Here is an 18945-nt window from a genome sequence, read left to right as displayed (position 1 = left end):
ATATACCTTTATATGTGAGCATATAAATAAAACAAAAGTTAGGAATGCCTGATATTTAATCTAAGTACACTTATTATTTAGATTAACAAATTTAGTTTTCTTTCTCAACAAAGAAAATTAAATTGACTATTGCTTAATTAAAATCCTGTTAAGTTCACATTGGGAAGTGTATGAAAATATGGACAAGAAACTGCAAATTTCAGTTTGGTCCTTTAGTAAAGGACTATTTTACAGTTTTTTTTTTTTTTTTTTAATAAAACTAATTTTTAAAAGAGTAAATCTATTTAAGAAAACCTTGTAACAGATTCTCAAAAGAGAATCGAGGTTCAAAGGGCATTAAGTAGGACTTCCAGGCTCATTGAAACATATCCAGAACAGAGTCAAGCAGGCGGGAGACTTAATAGGGATCAATTACATACTCAAATATGTGCTAAGACTTCTTAGTTGGAGTAGTGTATATTCTTATGCTAGTATTTATTTATTTATTTATTTATTTATTTTGCAGCAAAGGCTAAAAGATTAAGATCATTATTGTTTAGTGTCCTTCATGCAAGTGAATGGAAAAATGACAAAAGACGCATTGGATCCAAGTTGGGATTTTTTAAAGGAATTTGGATTGCATTTAATAATTTCTCATTCTTAATCTAAAATAGTAGAATATTCTAAACATTATTGTTACTGCTTTTTTTTTGGAATAATGATCACATTTTAATATTGTGGAGCAAAAGATAAGGCTTACCTAGAACATCATCTCAGAAAAACCAGCCGCCTTTGCAAAGATTAATCTGTAATATGGATTTTTACAAATATTTCAGTGCCAAAAGATTTTATCATGTCTGTTTCTCAATTTAACAAATTGTTACATCTTAGAGCCTAACAATCCCTCAGAGTGTAATACTGTGCACATCTGAAGGAATGTTGCCTCTTAGACCTCAAGTATTTACAGAGAAATAGTGAAAAATGAGCTGGTCCAACACATTAATAAACAAGTCTCTCCAAACCTATTTGGAAATATGTTCTTGAATCTAACCTTAAACAAAACATCTTATATTTTGACCAAGAAAAGCACTGGTGTCTCTAATTCAACACATTTAATTTATTTCCAAGTTACATTTTTGCTTCGTGACTTTAGATGTATTATTTCTGTAGAGGTTTATTCTCCTTCTACAGAATTGCCAGCAGAGGTTCAACCATCAGAATGACTGAAAACATCTGCCTGACCCCCCAAAAAAAGAAAAAAAATTATGATGAGAAACAAATAGCTAGTATGAAAACCATACATCATGCAAATTAGTTTCCCCTTTTCTGCCTGAAAACACTCCTATTTTACCAAATGATAATATGCTGAAAGTCAAACAAGAGGCAGAATTACAGAACAAGAATGACTTTATGGAGTTATACTTTTCTTTCCTCTGTTGCATACACAACTAATTTACACGTGTGTTCCAGATTACCATATTGTTCTTAGATCATTTTCTTACGATCTGTGTTTTTTGTTTGTTTGGTAAACATGAGAATAGATGCCTATCAGTCAAGTTTTATGCAGGATTTGAATTTTAGATGTTTTACAATAACCAAATATATCAATGAATGCCATTAAAAGTAAAAATTAGAAGCTTTTCAGATTTTCTGATCTTAAATACATCTTTGTTTCACAAACTAACCTTTAATTACTTACTTACCCAGAATGAGTATGAACTGTTTCAATTATCTTCTCTTTTTCTACCAGAAATCTGCTGGATAAAGACACCTTCTCTAAGTCCGATCCTAGTAAGTACCTGATAAAGACAACAATGTTTCTGTCAGATTCTTGTGTTGTATGGCCTTTTTCATATTGTTTCTTTCTAAGTTTGTAACTTTATTTATTTTCTTTTATTTTTTACATATTTGTTAACACTATAACCAAGTTGTGACAGTATGTATGAGACATAATGTGTGAAAAGATTGAGCCTCGCCCCCGGTGAATAACAACCAATCAGAGCCAGGATGAAGTTTTCAATCATGTTTGTGTACGTGCTGCTCAATGTGATAATGGCAGAGAAACAACTTATCTTAGCAGAAAAAGCTAAGCTAAAGCTAAGAAAAAGCCACTGTCTTTGGTGTGTATTTGTGAAAATGACAACATTACCACAAAGAAAAAGGAAAATAATTTTTTTTTCACAGTTTGTATGTCTTATCTTCTATTGTCACGACATAATTATAATTTTGAAGACATCATTTTTTTTCTTTTATAAAAATTGCATACTGCAGGTTAAAGGTTTTGGCGTCCTGTCAGTTTTGTGAATCTTTGTTTTACTTTAAGAGCTATTACTTGAGTTCAACTTCTTATATTACCACTTTGTTTGAACTGGCTGTATTTTTTATTTGGTCTTTCTCTCTGCTTTATGTTTCCCATGTTTCCTGCACAAAATGTATTATTTTTATTGCTGTTTTGTACTTTTTTTCACCCCACAGTGTGCGTACTGTATACGCAGGGTGTTGAAACCAAACAGTGGAGAGAGGTGAGTGTACATCCCATCACACACATACGTCAAAGCAAAAAATGAAAAAAGAAAAAGAAATTAATCCTTTCTAATTAAGCTGCAGTACTTTGGGTAAGACATATCATTTCGGTAGTTGTTTCACTGTGGGCTTACAGCAGTTTATTATACCGATTTATTAAAGCTTCTCAAGCATCATTTTTCTGAAAATGTCAGAGAAACATCCCCCTAATTGGGGCTTTAAAGCAAAATAAAAATAAAAATGAAGGGAATGATCAATATGTTGGCATTTTGGGGACTAAAACGCTCTCTATAGAGGGATTAATATTATTCTCATTGTACTTGTTTAGTTTATGTAGCTTATTTAGTATTAGCACCAGTTCTCTCTTTGTCAAATGATCTATTTGTTTGTTTGTCTTGTAAATAGCCCTAATAATGTAGGCAGGTGTCAACATTGATGCTGCTCATCCAGGGAACAGAAATTAGGCGGGTTTAAAGTTGATACACATAAGCAACATGCACAAGAGGGCAACTATACCTATTTGTATTTCTTATTTTATGTATTTAATTATAGTGGGACTTTGTTATAAATAAGAAAAAAAACTTCAGTAGTTGTGAAAAAAATACTTTAACATCAGTCTTGATGAGAAGAAGCAACAACTTCATTAAGACCTTTCAAGTCTGTCAAGTCTGCTCTAGCTAACAATTGATTCTGGCTGTCTTTGTTCTGGTCAGTAAATCTTGTGACAGAAGGTTGTCACTGTTGGGTTGCTTCCCAACACAGGGAAGAGACAGAGCTATAGGTGTGAAGTTGTGGATTGTTATGCACCAAGGACTTTGTGGAGCTCAGCACAGGCCATCTTGGGATTTACCTTTTGTGAAGAAAAAGGGATCTGTGTTTGATGTTAAAGAGGACAGCTTTGATACGTTCTGAAAAATTAGGCCCGAGAATCAGTCCCCTGCTGTTTGAAGACACTATGTGGATATGTAAATGGACTGAACTTATATAATGACTTCCCAATCATTTTGACCACTCAAAGCACTTTCCACTAGAGTCACAATCACCTATTCACACCAATACATAGCCAGTTTAAGTGCCACATTGAGATGTGCCAGGAAGATGCTAGAATCAAACCTACAACCTTCCGATAACAAGGCAGCATCTCTACCCACAGAACCATAGTCACCCCATAATGTATTATTTGGGTATGTCTGTTTGACACCAGGTGACCAATCTCACAACTATTCATAGAGTAACCAAAAGATAAAGAGAGAGCACATTCTACAATTGTCCATCACAAGTTCTGTTTGGTTGCATGTGTAATTTTCAGAACAATGTATTTGGACATTTTGTTGTGCATTAAAATGTAAAACACTTTTGGGAAACCTTCCCTTGCCAATTGTTAGAGTCCTTGACCATAGCACTGAACTTACAGTTCCTTACTGTCTTTGTTATCGCAGTGTGCATGTGTGAGACAGGCTGAGTGAATTAAAATCATTGTGTGAAAATGCTTTGAGTGGTCACTATGACTACAATAGTTCACTCTATTCACCCATGTGAAAAACGTTTTTGACACATCTCACATGTGATTTCTAATGTGTAAAATTTCACATGTGGTCAGTCAGACTCACATGTGAAGATACGTTCTTGTGTGATTTTGAACACACACTGGGAGGTGTGCTGTGGAAAGAGAAGTCAGTCAGCCAGTCTTGGCTGTACAGCAAACAAAGCCAGTTTATTTATTCTCTGGCACCTCAGCAGATTTTAAAATGGCCTCCCTCCCATCAGTCTTCATGCCACATCCAGCAGTCAAACCCCGCCTTCTCAATTCAAATCGGCCAATTACCTCAGCCTTCCAGAGTCTGGGGAGGAGAGCGAGAGAAAGGAGGAAGGGGAGGAAACAAAGTTAACTTTCACATACATAATGTAAACACTAAAAATTACTTATCAGTAATAAGACATCAGGCAAACATCTTATGTATGCAAATGCACAGTTTCAGAAAAGTCATTTTATTGTTTTAATTACTTTAAGTTTCAACCAATCAAACACCAGCTCTTATCACCACACTTCCTATAAAAGAGCTGGGTTTGAGGCAGGCCTCCTCTAGCAGGAACTCAAGATGGCTGCCACAAAAGACACACCCACAAGGTAACAAACATTTCATCAGAACATTGATACAGAATGTTTGTTTGGACACTCTTAGAACTAACAAAAAAATAGGCTAAAGAACTGAATGGCTCTTTCAAAGTCATATTTTTTTTTAGCTTTTAACAATTATCAACCTCAAAGGTATCCAAAAAGTGTAAAACACAAGCAAGCTTCACTGCTCTGGTGAGTGGCCTACTTCTTCTTGACCAAGTTTATGGACAAATATTGGCTATTCATTGCCATCTTAGTTTTAATTGTATTATTTTGAATGTGGAGCAGAAATAAACATCAATCTGGTGAGAGATTAATTTTTTTTTTACAGGACACCAAATAAAACTATTATATTTTACACAGGGACATGTTATCTCATTAAAATAAGCCAGATGTAAATATCTGATATTTTACTGTCCATATTTGTTGCTCAAATGTTTAATTACAATTAATAGATGACTGTGTGTGTGTAGGCTTTGTTTCAAGTGTAGCTTTAGCATAACCTATGCATTCTTTAATGCATTTATGTAAAAAGATGTAGATTCCACTGCTAAAACTTTTCTTCTTTCCACCCACTCTTTTCAGTTCAGGTAATGTATCACATAATTAAAAGGACATAATACATTTTAAGCATTTCATTTTATGTAAGGTCAAAATAACTTCACACTATTCTTTAGGACACCTTTGAATTCCTAATTGGATTTTTAAGGAAAATGCCTTTATCATTAACAATGCAGTTTTGACAAATGACAGTGAACACATCAAATTCAGGAAATATGGTGCCTCCCAAAGGCATTTTTACCACTCAAACCTCTTTACATTTTGTGACATTACTGCAAAGTGTTTTATTGAAGTTAATCAAATCAATTTCTGTGATTTGATTAATCTTTTTTTCTTTTTATAAATAAAAGCTTATTATGGGATACATGTGTATTCTGCATTTCTGAGTGAATACTTTGTAGAGCCACCTTCATTACCTTTGGAGATGCAATTTATAAAGAACAGTTGCATTTCTATTTACTAATTAGGTACATACTGATTTCTGGATTTTATTTAGTGGTGTCAGAGTAAGAAAGACAATTTAAATGAACGTCACATAAAATAATTTCTCCGTCTTTCACCAATAATCTTTGTCACAAAAGTGAAAAAGTTCAAGAGGTAAGAATACTTTCTCAAGGCACACTAGGTAAAGCAAAGTATTTTCTGACGGCACCTGCAGCACACAGGTCAAGTCTCGGCCACAACAAATTACTATTTACATTTCCTCCAGGAGGTAGTTCATGCAGCAGATTCTTGATAAAGGTTATGTGTATCATTTTTGGCTTATCTTAAATTACCAAGATTGTGTGTATGCCCTCTGGTCCTTTTTTTTTTCTTTACAGATGGACATTACCCCATACACCACAGTACCCTGCTTGAGATTGGTCTGAAAATACTTTAAGGCAATTTCTTGCTTTGACTGATGGCACTCAACCAGCAACTATTTTCCCCAGAAAGTTTAATAATTTTGGTTCAGTGGAAAATATTTATAACTCCATTGCAGTTTAATAGCTGATAAATTTTAAACCCACACAGCTAACTGGCATACCCTGTAGAGTTTATCTGCTACATTTCTTTGATAAAAAAGTTACAATTACAGCTTCATGACAAACGCATAGGAAAAAAGAAAGTACCTACCAGTCTATCTACCACAGATTGTAAAAACCTGACTTTGAAAGTCTGAAAAAATTTAAATATTGTAAAAACGTAAATATTGGAAACTCATGGTGTCACACTATAATAAGGTAACCAACTCAAAGCATCTGCAGACGTTTTCTGATCTTTTAAGGGTATTTTTATGACTGATAGTCTGGTAGAATTGGTTGGTTTGGAGACTAAAATTGCAACATTTGTTACATTTTCAGAAAGAAATTACACAAAAACCTCTGAAGAGGACATGAGATCAACTTTCTTCTTCATGAAATGACGTGGCATCAGATTGTAGTGCTTGTAGGATTTTATTTTGGCTTTCGTACAAGACCACAAACAATTTCTCCCTCTAGCTCTAGACATGCACGTTTGTTTTGGTAGTATTTACTCAGAAAGTCCTGCACTATAATTCACTTCTTCCATTTAAAACAGTGTCCGACACCACTTGCATCTGCATATTCAAACCACGCCAGAGTTCATTTCAATCGAACTGAGAGCAGAGTTTTCTTTTTTGGTCCATACTAGAGTTTGTTTGCACATTCACACCTCTCTAAAACAGACAGAAAAATCTGGAATCTAGAGTTCAATTAAAGTGGACTGAGCAGGGCTGGTGTGAATCCACCCCAAATGGTTAAACAGCTATCCAGAAGGCAGATGTTGACACCCACCACCAAAAGGCTAAGCCATAAGGAGTCTAAATTTATTCCTCACTAAAAATTTAATTTATTAAAATACATCTTACAGAAAAGATAAACATATTCCTAAGTTTTTAATGTATGTGTACATTCCTGTGTGTCCTATGTCTAAAATTCATACAAAAACAGCTCAAAGCTCAAGCTAACCCCTGGATTATTTTTTTTCTCATTTAGACACACAACATTTTTAGCATCTCTATGAAAATTCCTCCCCAACCAGCCAAAATGCTCCTGATGCGTTTTTATTCCTGGGGGTTTACAGAATGCTATTTCTGTTTGCAGTGTGTTTCTCTTTTTGTTGATATTGAGCAATTGTTGCATACACAACAGAGCTTTTTTTAAGTGAAGGCCACAGCTGAATAAAAAAGGCTCGTCTCACGCTAATTCACACTAGTGTCATTTACCTCTGCCTGTAAAAGCAGAAGAAACCGCCAAGCTCATTATCGCAGCAGTATGCAACCGTCTACTCAACAACCCACGAGGACGGTAAAATCCCATGTTGGTCAAAGAAACGACACAAATCCCCAGCTGTGGTTTGTGTGTGCTCTGGGGAAGAAGATAATAAAATTTTGGTCAAGTTTGGGACTGAAGACTCACCACCAAGGCAAAGAATTATCCTTGCATTTTTTTATTGCCCTACTTTGGTGGTCACACATGAAAAAACACCCACAGTGTGACAGTGTTTTTGGAAGCATATTCACATTCTAATATCAGACACTGTAAATCTAACTGTTGCCTGAAGAGTTCAGTTAGCCAAGTTAGACACATGTGCAACACATCTGTGGAGATTCAATTTGTGTAGGGGTGTGATAGTGAGGGTGGAAACTGAGGGACTCCATGCCAGATTCTCATTAGCCAGCTCCTGCAGTCAAGCGGCATCTAATGAACTCTGCAGAACAGTATTGTCTCCTCCACTCAGTGGGGAAATCACATTACAGAACTCATCTTTAACCATCACCCGCCTCTTTACTAACATGTGCTCACAGCTTCATCAACACCTCGGGGTCTCTTGGAGATTCAAGGTGCAGCACAGATTCAATTTCTGCCTTTTATTTCTGTCTCCCACTTATGCGATTCAGTTAGTGGGTTCTTTGGAAAAAGAGGTATTTAACCAAGCAAGGAGATAGTAAACAATGTGTCATTTTCTCCTAAGTGCCCAGAGTTTATACTGTCGGCGTTTTTACTGCAATAAGTGAAAAATCTTCATTAACATCCAACAGTGATCAATTTCACCACCATTGGGTGGAAAAACAGGTTACCGTAATTTCCAGTCTATTGAGCACACCTGATTACAAGCCACACCCATTAACTTTGAAAAGAAAAGAAAGTCTGTATATATACATGTACATATACAGACACTTGTCTGTATACAACAGAATGTGGTAAGCATTTTTCATGTAGCACATTTCTTGATCGAGTTCTATATAAAATTTCTGCAATAATATTCTGTGTGCTTGATACCATCTCCTGTGAAACTCTGCTCTAACTAATTGTGTTTAAGCATGCAAGGTTTATGTCATTTTAAAAGCGTTTCCTTGCCATATTTTCCTTCGTTTTGCAACTTGGAAGGGAAAATCCCGCTAATTAGGAAGCCTTAATCACTACTCTTCTCCACCTCTGCTGTTTCCACCCCATCCTCTTACCTTTTCTGTCCAAAGCCCCTAGTTTTGAGTAATACCCCCTTTTCTTCTGCCCACTCTTTGTACTTCCTATGCCATTTTTATTCCTAGACTCTTTATATCTCTGCCTACACATTTTCACAGGATCTTTTGCTTATCTCTTGCTTCCTGTAGGGCTTTGATGAGTGGGTTATCTTTTTGTAATTAGGGATAAAGGTGGGGATACGGGAATTAAAGGAAAACTAGCTTTTTTTGCACAGCAGCCACTGATAATAAGGCCTGATTTAATACCACAAAGGTTTTGTTACCATTTTGTTTTTCCAGTTTTCTTTTGTATCCATTCATCATTTCTGTCACCTGACTTTCAACTATATTTTCCCTTCATAGTTCGGCAGGACGGAGGTGATAGACAACACCCTAAACCCCGACTTTGTTAGAAAGTACATCTTGGACTACTTTTTTGAGGAGAAACAGAATCTCCGCTTTGACTTGTGAGTTATTTATAATCTTCTGTTCTGTCTTCTTCTTCTCTTTTATGTCTACTATCAGTGATGAGAATGCCAACCAAAATAACTAAAAGATAATGCAAGCCATGTTATCAGTATGTTCAAATGGTACAAAGCCTTCAAACTTATGTGTCAAATTTCAGTCATGATTTCTTTACACCTTCAAAACTGGTTCATAGCATAGAAATGTCTGTGCTGGATGTTTTACTTGCAGAGCTAATTTTGTACTTTATGTCTTTGAATGTTGAATATTTTGAAAAAGGCATTTTCTTTCTTGTAGTAAATTAAGTGAGAATATAGCATAAAAAACTAACAATATGGTATTGTCTTTCAAACACCTTGTGTACTCTAACCAACTATGTCCTTACCTAAGACTTCTAGCATGAGATTTTATCTTATGGCTGGCTTGTGAACACCTTTGTATGCCAGTGGGAAAGCTAAAAGCAGAGGAATGGGAGGTCTGCAGATCACTGTTCAGATTATGCTTCTGCAGCCCAGTTCCAGATAAGGGAAAAGACTAAATGAACAACTGACTTTAGGAAAACATGAGCTTGACCTTAAAATAGAGTGACAGTTCTTGATATTTATTGCTGGATACCATTTTTAAAAAAAAATATGTAAACTGAAAGTCATACATAAATCACCCCTGTAACCACTATGGTTTTGTATATTGTGTTTTGTAAAAATGAAACCACTTCAGCCTTTTACATTTTTTTAACATTACAACATGAAATCTTTATACATTAAATTTGGTTTAAACATTGCAAAGTAGTGCATTATTCAGCCCCTTTTCCTCTGATACACCTTAATCTAAACCAGGGGAAGAATTAGCCTCAGAAGTCATGGTCTAGATATGTCTAATAAGTTCTCATTATAAATCCAGTGGTACTGTGAAGGCCTCAGAGGTTTGTTAGAGAACATTAGTAAACAAACGGCATCATGAAGGCCAAGGATCAAAGCAGGGATAATGCTCCAGTTTAGGTTATACAACAACATCTCAAGCTTTGATCATCTTACAAAGCTCTGCTCAATCCATCATCACCTGAAAATGGAAAGTATTGTAGTAGTAAGAGTCTGGAAACAATTGCAAAACTATCAAAACGTCGCCATCTACGACAACTGACAGGCAAGAAAAAGTAAGCATTTAGTAGAGAAGCAGTCAAAAGGATCATAGTCACTCTGGATGAGGTGCAGAGATTCACAGCTCAGATGGGAGAATCTGCAGAATGGACATGTTTTATTGTTCTTCACAAATTAACCCAGAAGAGTGGCAAAATCTATATGAATTACAAAAGAAAGCCTCAGGAAGTAACATCTACAGTGTGCAACAAACAATGAAACAGACAGAGCAAAAAAGAGGAAGAATGTACTCTAAGAAAATATGTTTAGTTGTGAATTATTTTTTATACGACTTCATGTTAACATAAGAAGTCAATACCTGACTTTACATATAAAGAAAGCATGGAACACTTGACAACATTTTCCAGATTAGTTCATCTTGATTATGGGGCAAACCGTTCAGTTCAGAGCTCTTGTGTTAAAGTGTTTGACTGTATTTTTATAATTGTTGTAAGTTCATCAGTTAAAACAAACATAAAATAAATGAGAGGATTTATGCAACGTTACCCATACCTGATTACTGAAAAAAAAAAGGATCCATTGTTTCTGTCATATGTTTGATATTGGCCATCACATACACTCTCTTTCCCTCACTTTCATTGTTTTATATTCACATGCAAATCAGATTAGGTTCACCTCTCAGGAAATAAAGGTCGGGTTGAGCCCATCCTTAATTACTGAGCAGCACAATTGGGAACATCTGAAAAGATACTCAGATCCAGGTTCTTTTCATTTGGCCACTTCTGAATTGATACATTTGATTATGCTTTTCTGGTCACCTCTTCAAACAGACTGGTTTTCAGTTTAGCACATTAAAATATGATGCATTTGTCTTTGTGTTGCCTTCTTTTCTTTGTTTTTTTTTTAGTTTCAAGTAATACTTTTATACAGTTAGTTGTCTCTTTTCTTCACTTGATTCTTTGTGACTGCATTACCTTGAATTTCAGAAACAAAACCAAAGGCTAAAATTTAACAAAGCACATGGCACAAATGACACCGCCTATTTTATTTCTAGCGACTGCACTCCTTTGTAGTTCCATTTCATTTTTTGGTTTGAGAGTATGTTAAAGTAAATATACCGACTTGTTCATATTTTCTCTACTAAAAGTTCTGCTTTGGTCTTTTTTTTCTCTCTCAGCTATGATGTGGACTCTAAAAGCCCAGACCTGTCCAAACATGTGAGTGCTTGTTTTTAATTTAACCTTGAACCACAGACAAATTGAAGCAAATCTAGAGTAAAATCTGAACTACTGGCTTGAAATGCTCTGTCACAGATAAAATGTAGTGCTTGTCGAAGCTTAATTTAACCTGATGAATCTGTAGTCAACTTGTGAAATAGTCATATTATTATTTTTGTTTTGTTTTCTGCACGTTTTGAATGGGTGTTGCTTGCAGCATGTTATTTTTTTCCCGAAGATGGAATAAAACAAACCCCTTACTTGCCTGATTTTGCACGCGTCCAAATGCTAACTAATTTTTCTGTTTTTACACAATCTTGTTGGGCAGTGGCGGTTCTTGCATGAATGATGCCCTGGGTGAGACCCTCTTTCTACTTTTCCAAACAAAAAGTCAATTTGACAAGGAAAGAAAATTTTTCCACTGTGTCCTATCGAGAAAAAGCTTATTGATCTGGTTTTTTATTTAACAATCCCTATTAATCCCTACTTTACTACAGATTGTTCTTCCTTGGATCCACACCAAACATTGCAATAAAAACATCCTTTACAAACATTACAAAAAGGACTTAATGGTATCCCTTAAAATACAAACAAAATGACATTGAACACAAATTTCAAATCAACAGCTTCAATGTCTTGCAAACATTATGAAAAGACAACAAAATACCTTACCACATAAAACTGTTTCAGATAAATAATTCATCTTGCTTTCATTCTCTTACATGGCAAAATCTAACAAGTAAGTGTAAAAAGTCGTTTTAACACATCTGCCATGTTCACACTTCATGTTCATAATTTATAAATGCTTCTTTGAACTGTCTAGAATTACTGTGGAATAAATAAATCCATGATTGACCAGTCTATGATTCTTTATACTCATCTCAATATACAGTGTTCCTAATATTGTGAGAGCATTGAAAGGATGTTTTTGTTTTCAAAAATGTTCATGTTGATTTGTTGAATCTCAGACTGTACTGTAAGCAGAATAACCCAACAACCTGATTATATATCAATGCAACCAGAGATAGTCAAGGCTCCCTGAAAACACATTAAAATAATGATTGAACTTAGCCCAGAACCACAAGTTGTGAATCCAACACAAAGGTCAGTGTTATCCGTCACACTTCACATTGTCAATGACACAGAAGGTGCAAACAGACAATTTCGCTTGTTTAGCATTGGGGATGGTGTGTGTGAGTGTATGCATGGAAGGGGGTGATGGGTTGTAAAGTTTCCTCTTTCTTTTGCCTCACGGCGCTCCTGACATTGTGCTGCCCTGGGAAGAGAGCCCTTTTGCCCATTTCAAAAACCGCCACTGTTAGGCTTAGATTTTAATGGTATTTGTGTTTACTGTAATCTACTGTCTCCTCTATTAAATGATCATTTAGATTCCTACCTATCCTACTGTCTTTTTTGAGTTGCGATAGTATCCCTGCAGTGGCAGGGTCTTTAAAAAACTTTGATAGTGCAATGCTTTTGATTTTGAGTTTCCATTTTAAACAGTGCAACAGGCTACACTTCATGTTATTTTCTTTCACTAGGAGCACATGAGCTGTGATTTTCTTTTACTTAGGACTGGAAACTGGTAACAGAAAGCATTGACAAAAGTTTGGAACAAAAATAATCATTGTCAATGATTATTTGATGTGTTTGGATAACAGGGGTTTGCATTTTCCATCATTAGCTTCACCTGTGATGAGCTCCGTGTCTTGGTTCTTCCGCATGGTGTCAATTTAAACAGGAGTTTTTAGGTATTTGCCATAGTGTTGTGCCTTGGTATATGATGTGCTCTGTTGTTACTGTTGTTGCTGTCGTTGTTGTTGCTGCTGCCGCCCAACCTTTCTGGAAGCCCGCAGAACTCAATGTAGGTTCCTGCATCTCCTCTCACACTCACACTGCATGGCTGCTGTCTCATATTAATGATCTGTCTCTCAGAGGGAACGACTGTGTCAGTCATTAGGACAGAACACCTGAAAACCAAAGCAAGCCAACTGAATATCTCCAAATCCCCAGAGAGAAACACACAGGACACAGTGTGGGAAAAAATATGTAACTGTCAAGTCTTTTTTTTTCTTTATTGTAATTTATAAATAGAAAAAAAGTTATTTCCATGATAACTTGCTACAGGCATCAACAGTTTACAGTGACTACAATCAGTAGGCAGACTGGAGCAGAGATTTCTGTGAAATGTAAAACATTTCTGGATGATGATGAATTATTTAGTGGGCCCTGCCTGCCAAGGCCAAAGTTAAGGACTTTTGGTTTGGATTGCTTCACCTTGCAAAACTAAAACCAAATTCCAAGTCTGATTCTACAGCTATCCTGTCAAATTCTAAGGTGATCATTGAGAAACTTTTGCTGATAAGGACATGTGATGCCTTGCCAAAGTTTTTATGCTAATTGGAGTCTTTCACATTTTGTCAAGCAGTAAAACCACAACAGATTACATGGAGGTTTATGGAAAAGTTCAAGGGGTTTGAACACTTTCACAACAGAAAATATTATTTATCTAAGAAGTCTGGAGCCATGTCCAACACTTACATTGATCATGCTTTTATCATAGAACATATTTCACTATTTCCACACACACATATTTGTCCTTGTTTTCACTTCAAGTCACTGAAACAGCTGTGATGTTCAATATGAAGAAACGAGCTTAAAGGTCAACTGTGGGTTGTTTCCGACTGTATCACAGTAACAACATGTTGTAGTTCAGGACTCATCATCAAATGATCTAATATGAATTTACATTTGTTGGAAGAAAATTTACGAACAAAATTTTATTTAAGGTCGATAGCACCAGGATCAGGGCGATTAATTCTTACCATTTTGCCTCATATGGTAAGAATTGGGGACTGTTTAATCCTGGCCTTGGGTTTCAGATATCTGCATGAGTTTACATGATTCTGGCACTGGGAGCTAACATACTGCAGTTTTTACTCTGCCTGTATTTTTGCAGGTGTAGATAAAGCATGCAAATATTAAATATTTATATTAATATTAATAATATTAATATAATATGCAAATATTAAACTTCTGCGTGTGCATATAGGCAACATTTTTTGACACCCACATGAGTAAACAGTGAAGGTTTCAAGAAACATTTTTAACAATTTTATTTGTATCTTTTTATTGTGGACATAGTTTTAGATTTTTCCCATTTTTGCATCTTATGGCATTAACCGTCTTTCCCTTACTAGTTCTCCCACAAATTGTACCAGAATGGTCAGTATACATATTATTATCACATTAGTGTACTTGGTGCCACTTATTTACTTATTTTCATGCAGAAAACTGACGCTCTGCATTCTGGGAAAACATATGTTTTGGGAGTGAAATACACTTTTGTACAGCATAAAACTTTTCCTCTTGACCATAATAAAGCTGGCCTGGACTAGGTTTCCATTCTATCTATTAAAATAACACATCATACTCGAGTAACTTGAAAACTGAGAAAATAGATATTTACCAAACTGAAATGCGGCATGTCAGAAGTAAAACTGGGACTTGTTTCTTGAAGAATCACATCAATTGCTTTCCCTTTCTTGATCATTCCTCGTTGCAATCATTACTTAGTTTCCTTCAACTGACCAGCTGCTGAATTCCAAATTATCACACAGTGTCATAGACACTTTATCATTTGTTAACAGTCGCAATATTTAATAGCATTTACAACAACTACTACTGTATGTATATTTTACAGGAGGTGTTTGGGCTACATTTGACCTTTGATTGTTCTGTCAGTTTAACAGATTTTGGTGGTGTTTGATCTCAGTAAACCTTAATTTTTCACATAAAATTTAATGTTTAGGAGTTCACAGTAATATCAATAGTAAGACAACACAATAAGTGTGGAATAGCAGACACAGCACTTTGCAAAATACTCAGACCTTTGTTTCCAGCTTTTTTCACATTAGAACTACATCCTTCAAAATTTTATATTTTTATTTGGATAAGAGTACTTCATCAAGTACTCTGACTTGATGAAGCATTTGTATAGTTTTTTATCAAGTCAGAGTACTCCAAAGTGCTTTACTCTACAATCGGTTATTCCCTTCTTCATGGACAGTCACAAGGTGATAGTGGTGACTGACGGAGCCAGGATTTGACCTGGTAATGCACTGGTTACATGACAAACCCCTACTATCTAAGCCTCTCTTGCCCCAAATACATAAAAATTATCATTTGTTTTGAAGAACTAAAGATTTTTGACACCACAAATGCTAAAAAGTGTGGTGTGCATTTACACATAACTTGTACCGATCAGCAATATAAAAAGAGATGTGCAGGTTGTTTCTACCAGCATTTATAGAGACTGAAATTCTTGCCCATGACATCTTTCCAAAGTAGTCAGTTTTGATAGAAAGCCTCTGCAGACCTCACATTTCATGTCATGCAACATATTACCAGTTGAATTTAGGTTTGGACTTTGACTGGGAAAGTCTACTGCAGGAAAGTGATTTAATCTAAGCCATTGAATTACAATTCTGTCTGTGTAGGTTTTCTCTGATGCTGAAAGGTGAACCCCTACTATACTTAGTGCCATCAGTTTTTTTTCATCAACTCTGACCAGCTTGTACTGCTGAAAACAAGCACACACAAAGCATAATGCCTTCACCTCAATGTTGGTGAGCATCGTGTCTTCAGCAGTGTTAGTTTTTCACTAGGCGTAGCTTTTACATGCAGACTAGTGAGTTAAACTTTGGCATAATCTAACCAGAGCACTTTCTTCCACATGCTTTGTGTCCTACTTACTTTTTTCCAACAATAGATGGAATTTGTAGTAGACCTTTGAAATATTATTTTCTTGATTGCACTAGAATTTAGGTGGAACAAGAGTTTCTCTTACCTGAGTTTCCAATGTCTTTAACTCCTCCAAAGTACCTGCTCCTCTTATTGACACACTACCTACCCAGCCTCTCAGTAAAGGTCAAGAGCCATGTTTGATAGTTTTTCAGTTCTTCCATATTTGTTCCATTTTCAGATGATCGATTGCAAATTTTCTTTAATACAGCTTGTGATGTTCCATGACCCAACCATGCCTTAAACCTATCCACATCTTTATTCCTGACCTGTGTGGTGTGCTTCTTTGTCTTCACAGTTCTGTTTGCTTACTAATCGTCTACAAGAAATGTCCAAGAGCTTTAAAGTCCGGCAGTAATCAGGCTGTAAATAAATGATACGCTGGAGGACTCTGTTTGTTAATGTGACTTCTGAAGGCACTGGTTTTATTTTAGGGATGGAAAAATAAGGAGGCCTGACTAAAAAAAAAATTCTGCTTCTCAATTTTATTGAAAAGTTAACCACTCTAATTTTTCCCTCTTCACATAATCCCCAAACAACAAATGTTTGTCTTGACAAATGTTAAAAGGTTCATGGTGAATTAAAAACTGAAAACTCTTTTGATCAGTCACTCACTCATGGTGTGAGAAAATGTCACACCATGAATCATGTGCACCATGTGCAAGGCACATTTTAAAGTTTGGTTTTCATCTTCAAAATGTTCATGAACACTAGTGTACAAGTTCTTTGGAAGAAACCAGTGCTAGAGATTGCCACTTGCATGAAATCTGGTGAAAGTCAGTCTCTAAGTCTAAACATAAATTTTTCTCTTTCTACTTGCTTCCAGAATTTTGCTCTTCTTCCTTTTTTCTTTTCAACTTTCCCTTTTGCTTCCCTCCAGGACTTTTTAGGTCAGATGTTCTGCACTCTCGGGGAGATCGTTGGATCACCAGCCAGTCGACTGGAAAAACCACTGGGGTGAGTACAAATTTCATGCTATTTTTCTCATGCTCTCTGAGTCCAAATGAGATTAGGAAATGGTTTATTGTGCTAAAAAGGGGAGTCAAAACGGAAGAAAAAAAATATTTTGGAAGCTAACGTAATGATTTCTATTGAAATGTATTAAATCAGCCATAAGGATTACTTTGGGTGTGAATTTTTGGAACTCTGCTTCATTTTCTCTAAAAGATAGGTAGAAATAGAAGGAAGCATATGCAAATTTTTGAGGAATGAACCCGAGTCAGTAACAGAAGGAGAATGAGATAAAGAAAAAAAGAGAGTCTAAATAAAGGCTGGAGAAAATAAACATGGGTGATTAAGACGGAGATGTGAGGAAAAGACACTGATCAGACCAGAAAAGAGGAGTGAGGAAGGAGACAACACATCTACAGATGTTTTCCACAGATAATTATTGTCATTAAAGAAAAGGAAGAAGCATAGAACAAAATTACCTAAATTACAGCTCGCCTTTCCTGCCTGTGCTCTTTCACAAGCGCTGCAAAATGGAGTGTTAATGGAGCATCCTGTGATCTGCCTTTTTACATCTGTCAACTGTCAACATCAGCATTAGTGTCCTGGACTATTGTGCACTTCAGGTGAAGTTTAACTAAGGCTGAACCCAATACAATGCAACTTGCTTCTGAGTATGTCATCTGCAGCCCCTTAAGTGGCTCAGTTATTACAGAGTTCCTGGTACATAACAAATGGTTCATAAAAACGGAGCTGTGTACAATAATTTGTTCATTGTTCATCCAACAAATTGTTTAAAACCCCTAATCAATTGCACAAAGTTTACTGTATGTCAATGGATATGTTTGATTGACATTGTAAGCTTTTTGTGAATTGAAATATATGGTCTTCAAATGTAACTTGATCTGGACTCTAAGAATGCTGTGATTAAAGACATGATTAAATAATTTTAATTTAGATTTTTTTTAATGTTCTTAAATAAGAAACCAGTTTCCCACATACATTGATGTGGGTTTATTCCACTAAAATGGTAGCTGTTCAAAAAAAATATTAACTAAATATTCATGAAATATTTTGGTTAAAGATTTGAGAGGCATGGCCAAATGTGGGGATGAGTGGAAAGGTAAGCAGGGTTGTGAGAAGTACATTGTTGCCAACTTATCCACTTTGTCACAATATCTAGAGACATTTTTAACAAAAAAGTGACTGACAAATCTAGTGACTTTTTTCTGTCATTGGAGACTTTTATGCTCACCTGTGAAAGCAGTCCTGCTGCAGCTCTGCTCTGTCCTGAGTAGAGTAGAGCTGCTGTGAGCCGCACCCACTTCCTAAGTACTGCATATCACTAGGCAGTGACAGGCCATTAGGGATACTGTATACTGTATATCAAGCATATTTTAGGTATGCCCTGGGGTCTCCTAGGAGGAAATACCCAGAAAACCTACAATTGAGGTGCTCAGGAGACTTCTTGGTCAGATGTTGGAACAACCTCAACTAACTCCTTCCAATTAGCAGTGGCTCTGCTACAAGCGTTCCTCCAGATGAATTTGCTTTTCGCCCCAACTCTAAGGTTCAGCTGTCCTATTAAGGAAGCCGATTTCAGTGACTCGCACCTATAATGCTACAAGTACTTGTAATTTATGCCATAGGCTCCTTTGTACCCATGAACAGATGGTCTTGCGTTATCTGACTATCGGTGATCAAACTGGAATGAAGTTTGAACAGTGTAATCAATCACTCATGGCCCTGAAGCCTGCTCCTCTTAGA

At 35.9% G+C, this 18945-nt stretch overlaps 1 protein-coding gene across 3 annotated transcripts in view; it reads left to right on the top strand.

Moving 5' to 3' along the window:
- Nucleotides 1-18945, top strand: part of LOC102231072 (copine-8) — a 124614-nt gene that overhangs the window by 30567 nt on the left and 75102 nt on the right. For 2 of the 3 annotated variants that reach the window (XM_023325253.1, XM_023325251.1), the window contains exons 3-8: nt 1730-1770; nt 2455-2501; nt 9012-9115; nt 11388-11427; nt 13277-13291; nt 17111-17187. In XM_023325253.1, coding sequence (XP_023181021.1) covers nt 1730-1770; nt 2455-2501; nt 9012-9115; nt 11388-11427; nt 13277-13291; nt 17111-17187 — 324 coding nt within the window. The remainder of the gene's footprint in view (nt 1-1729; nt 1771-2454; nt 2502-9011; nt 9116-11387; nt 11428-13276; nt 13292-17110; nt 17188-18945) is intronic. The other variant, XM_023325252.1, reaches the window with a different exon arrangement.

This window comes from Xiphophorus maculatus, chromosome 20 (genome assembly GCF_002775205.1).
Source record: "Xiphophorus maculatus strain JP 163 A chromosome 20, X_maculatus-5.0-male, whole genome shotgun sequence".
Taxonomy (NCBI): domain Eukaryota; kingdom Metazoa; phylum Chordata; class Actinopteri; order Cyprinodontiformes; family Poeciliidae; genus Xiphophorus; species Xiphophorus maculatus.
The sequence above is the reverse complement of the archived record's forward strand: the minus strand, read 5'-3'. Positions and strand labels throughout refer to the sequence as shown.